Source organism: Oncorhynchus nerka, linkage group LG14 (genome assembly GCF_034236695.1).
Source record: "Oncorhynchus nerka isolate Pitt River linkage group LG14, Oner_Uvic_2.0, whole genome shotgun sequence".
In the NCBI taxonomy this organism is placed as follows: domain Eukaryota; kingdom Metazoa; phylum Chordata; class Actinopteri; order Salmoniformes; family Salmonidae; genus Oncorhynchus; species Oncorhynchus nerka.
The window spans coordinates 55,944,928-55,949,898 of record NC_088409.1 but is presented as its reverse complement, the minus strand read 5'-3'; the positions used below and the strand labels follow the sequence as shown (position 1 = coordinate 55,949,898).

The 4,971-nt window shown below is 41.2% G+C and overlaps 1 protein-coding gene across 1 annotated transcript; it reads right to left on the bottom strand.

Annotated features, from left to right (window-relative positions):
• Positions 1–1,178: 1,178 nt before the first annotated feature.
• Positions 1,179–4,607, bottom strand: tbcb (tubulin folding cofactor B). Its single transcript, XM_029680461.2, has 7 exons — positions 4,510–4,607; positions 4,117–4,287; positions 3,825–3,968; positions 3,422–3,518; positions 2,944–3,135; positions 1,982–2,054; positions 1,179–1,820 (listed from the first exon to the last, which is right to left on the bottom strand). Exons 2-7 carry the CDS (start codon positions 4,234–4,236, stop codon positions 1,706–1,708), a joined length of 741 nt encoding a protein of 246 aa, XP_029536321.2. The 5' UTR covers positions 4,237–4,287; positions 4,510–4,607; the 3' UTR covers positions 1,179–1,705.
• Positions 4,608–4,971: the final 364 nt, after the last annotated feature.

The window sequence follows — 4,971 nt, the reverse complement described above, 5'->3', positions numbered from 1 at the left end:
ACACCAGCACCTTTGATTGCAATTCATGGACCAATCAGGGCCTGTCAATTGCAGAGGAAAAAAATATAATAAAAATAAAAAAGGAATGCATGAATTATTTGCTTTTATATTCAGTTTCTCTTCCAAAACTGGCTCAGTTACATGCGCAACTTAACAAATGACAGATCACATGCTTTCATGAGTCAAACTCTGAAGTGGCGATGAGGAGCAGTACAATGAAGTTCAGTAGAAACACAGATATCTCATCCATCTGAAAAGTGACTTGTCAGCTGAGCTCTAGGTCTGAACTGCATGCTGTCTATGTGCATAACTGGTGTTCAGACATTTGAAGTGTTGGAGCGTTAGAAGCAGTTTAACATTTTCCAGAATCTAGAACAGGGACATGACACACAAAAACAAAGGGCTTTATGGTACAATAACCATTGAACAGATATTCAAATAAACTGTCACTAATCAGTACAACTAGATAGTTTGTTGTAGTGTGAATTCTTGCATTCCAAAGCATGGGATTTATTTTATAAAGTTTAACAGAACCATGGATTGGGTTGATAATTCACATTGTGATGCTTTTTATGACTGCCTATTATTCAATTTGAATCTAGGATGTCATGGGCAATTCAGGTTCAACTCAAAATTCGGAGGGCATCAATTTAGGAACGCTTGCATTCTAAAGCCACTGGATCAAATGAACTAGTAGGTCCACCTGGTTATCATTTACATTAAATACATCCAACAATGTAGTTGTAACAAGGCATCAAAGACGTTGTACTTTAATTCGAGAGCTTTTCTCAACTCTGCTCATTCAATATCCAGTAAATTCCACAAAAAAACATTTAAAGATGCAGTCCTGGATTTGAAAGAAAATCATAAAACATGGCACAAATTGAATTTGTAACAGATGAATTTTAAAATACACCTCAAACAATTTTCCAAATTCATATCACACAAAATTAATGACAATACACAAAAAACAGGGACCAGTTTTGACTCAGGAGCGCCACTCAAAACTACTGTGAAATTACTTATGTAAAAAAGGTATTTCTGTTCAATAAATTTGCAAACATTTCCAAAAACCTGTTCTCTCTTCACCATTATGGGGGTATTGTGTGTAGATTGTTGAGGAAAATGTTTTATTTAATCCATTTTAAATGAAGGCTGAAAAAGTCGAGGAGTCTGAATACTTTCTTTATGCACTGTACATGTACAGATTGAATTTTTAATATTTTTTTTTAAATATTTGGAACCCAACAGTCTGCTCTGATATAGAATGCCAGTGAACAATATTAGTAGTCGTTTTCCATCTTGGAACAACTCATCATTGAGCAGTGTAATTGAGTGGGAACAGTGGGTACTTCTGAAGGGAAGGTGATGCATAAGAGGACCACTTCATACCCTCCGATAGAGTTCACATGAAACATTGACTAGGTTAGATCCTCCCATGGCGGTTTACTCACGTTCTGCACTGAATTTCTATTCTGATATCAAACACCTACGCTAGATTTGGTCCTAGGCGATACTGCCTCCTTACCCAGTTGCAGCTCTCTATAGTCCAACCCATACCTCCCTGACCAGCGCAAAACAAAATAAAGTTAATCGCAATGACACTGTCCCTCGCCCCGGGTTCGTAGTCGGACTGGAGGTCAAAGTTGAACCTTGGTTGAACCCATCTGCCCACACCCTTTGACTGGGTGACAGCATCACAGTTCTACATCTCATCCAGACCGTAGTCTTCCTCTGGGAAGTCCCCCACGGTCACTGTCAGGGGCCTGACAAACGCACCGTACTTGTTCTCACATTCAAAGTATCGCTTCTCCTTCACACTAAGGAAAGAGAGAGAAGAGACATCAAGTACATTTCATGCAGTCTGCACAACTCCATAAGTCTAATACAAGAAATACACGTCATGATGCAAGGTAGCTCTTAACAATGAACATTCTCAGACACCATGTGATGTCACAAAAATTATGCCAGTTGCCCTCACCTGCCATCATGTTTCCCAAGAGGCTCGTCATACTTCACTCCCACCCAATGACCCGGCTTGAAATCTACTGTACCTGCAAGACAGAAAATAACAGTGTTTTCTGTTGAAATAAGGAGTGCCTTAAGTATTCATACCCCTTGACTTATTCCACATTTTGTTGTGTTGCAGTAGGTTTAACTAAAAACTGTAACTAGGCCACTAAGGAACATTCACTGTCTTGGTAAGCAGTTCCAGTGTAGATTTGGCCTTGTGTAATAGGGTTTTGTCCTGCTGAAACGTGAATTAAGCTCCCAGTGTCTGGTGGAAAGCAGACAACCTAATTTTCCTCCAGGATTTTGCCTGTGCTTAGCTCCATTAAGTTTCTTTCTTTTATCCTAAAAAACTCCCTAGTCCTTAACAATTACAAGCATACCCATAACATGATGCAGCCACCACTATGCTAGAAAATATGGAGAGTGGTACTCAGTAATGTGTTGTATTCGATTTGCCCCAAACATAACACTTTGTATTCAGGACAACTTATTATTTTACATAAGTTTTCCACAAACTTATTTTACTTGCCATAAAGACATTTCAGCTTTTATATTTTGAATAATTTCAAAATATTTCTAAAAACAATTCCACTGACATTATGGGGTAGGCCAGTGACTAAAAAAAATAACAATCCATTTTAAATTCAGGCTGTAACAACAATTTAGAAAAAGTAAAGTGGTGTGAACACTTTCTGAAGTCTCAATTCTATTTAAGGGTCTCGCTCTCCCTTTCCTGTGGATACCTTATCTCCACCTCCTACTGCCAAAAGGACCAACAGCATGTACAACCAGTACAGTAGGTGGAAATACATTATTCAACACTGGCTTGTAGAGACCATTGTGTCTTTTTAGGGTGACTTCAGTCAGACTGATAATCCATGGAGTAACCATGGTAACAGTCTGTTTAGACAAGCCTAAATCCTCACTCACCAACATACATAACGGTGCCAATCTTGGTGGGTAGCCCAACAACCTGCACTTGGCATCGGTTGCCGACGCCGATTGCAGCAGCAGCAGCCTCCTCCTCGGCCTCACGAGCTGCAAGCTCTGCCTCCTTTTTAGCTGTCTCTTCTTCATTGAAGCGACCAACGCGTTGCTTCTTCATGAATGACCTTACAGAATCTGAGGAGGAAATATGGACAATCCATTTTGAAATCCCCATATTACAATGGTAATAGTTAGCCACTCAATCATTACGTACGTAATGTACTGAGGAAAGGTTTTTGCCATGTAACCTCAAAATGAAAGTTAACACAGGATGTAGATGAGAGCAATTATCACTAGTTATCTTGTGGCACTCGAAAGTGGCAAATGGCTCTCAACAAGTCTTTTCTTCACTGCCTCCGATTCAATTCCAAATGTACGCGTTTAGCTGTGAATGATGGATGATGGTGCAAGCTCACAGTACCTGTCCTCTTCTCATAGACCTCATCTGGAATCTCAAATTTCTCCACTTTAGACAGATCACTGAACTCTCCGCTCTGGGCTCCACTGCGGTCAATCACCTAAGCACACAGAATTCACCATCATCCTGACTCAGCATATTGAATTAAAAAAAAAAAAAAATGGCTCAGTCATCGTACAGGTGCCATTAACCAACTGGTCGCTGTTTAGCCCAACAAGACAAGAAAGAGGCTGGCAAACAAAGCTAGCAGAGTCATGCTGTGGTCAGAAATCTTGTGGGCATTGAAATCACTTGTGGATTAAGATACCCTATCAACAGATCTAACATCTTACACATGACTCCAGTGTGAATAAAGGTAAACAGGGGACACACCATGTGAGCAGTGTTTGAGCACAGAAGTACATACGTGAATTTTGCAGTCATCATCCACAGGGTAGGAACCTAGCAGGGCCTCGTTGTCATCCAGTTTCTGCATGAACTTGTCAGTGGTACTGAAAAGCTGCAGTTCCATGCTGGAGGCCGGGGTACCCACAACCATCTCCAATTTACCCTAGAGGGGAAAAAAATAGAAACCGAGAAACTGCATCACATGGCCACAGGCTGTGCTGCGCCTGTGGTCTTAGTGTCTGCAGTGCAGAGGGGCAATTGCTACATCATTAAGATTCAGAGGCCCGAAGGACAAATTACCGACAACTTACCTTGAATTCGCCGATGGTGATTCCCCTGTTATATCGTTTATTCACCTCGAACGAACTGATGGTACTGGTCAGCCGCACCGACACTGTGGGATTGGTGATGACCGTCACGCCACCGTCCATTTTCAAGCTTTCGTTTCGCCGGTGTTTAACTTATTCAGGCAACAACGAACACTGCATAAATTACAAATAACAGTTAGTCAATTAACATTCGTAACCTAAATAAATAGCACACAACAGTTGCAAATGGCTTTCCACACGGCTAGTCAGATAAAGTTCAGTTTAGAAAAGGAGAACTAGCTAGCTACAGTAGCTAGCTAGCATGCACGCAGCAAACTAAACAAAGTTAGCTAGCTAACGTGAGTCCTTCCAGCTTGGTCGCACACAAATATTTACCTGTCCTTCTGCACTTTTCTTGACGATCTCTATAAATAAGTAGCTACTATCAAATAACTGGGTGTTTTTAGACTAAATCAATCCAGGGACCATGTGCTGTAATCTCAGTGAACCGATGGGAGAAGGCTGGCTGGCGGATGTGTTGTTCACTTCAAACGACACCACCCACAGATCCTGCTACGCCCAGTTCTGGAACCTTCTACCCGCCCACAACCGCAGGGAACCAGTCATGTCATTAAAATGTAGGGGGTGTAATTTAGGTTGACCAATGGGTAGCACATTTCTAAGAAGCCGTAACAGAAAGAAAGGCTTTGGGATGCCTACGTAGGCACGTCAATCATGTTGATAGAAGTGGCCTTTCATGATTAGTAACCAATCATCAATGTAGGAATCAATGCGGGGTTTTGCGTGAAAGTGCCACGCCCAAATAATAGAAGTATCAACTATGTATCCACATAGTGG

Excerpts from the sequence above, each read along its gene's own strand:
- tbcb (XM_029680461.2), bottom strand. The coding sequence starts at position 4,236 with ATGGACGGTGGCGTGACGGTCATCACCAATCCCACAGTGTCGGTGCGG. Across the intron at positions 3,136-3,421 it reads GGTCTATGAGAAGAGGACAG|ATTCTGTAAGGTCATTCATG; the intron begins GTACTGTGAGCT and ends TTTCCTCCTCAG. Across the intron at positions 1,821-1,981 it reads CTTGGGAAACATGATGGCAG|TGTGAAGGAGAAGCGATACT; the intron begins GTGAGGGCAACT and ends CTCTTTCCTTAG.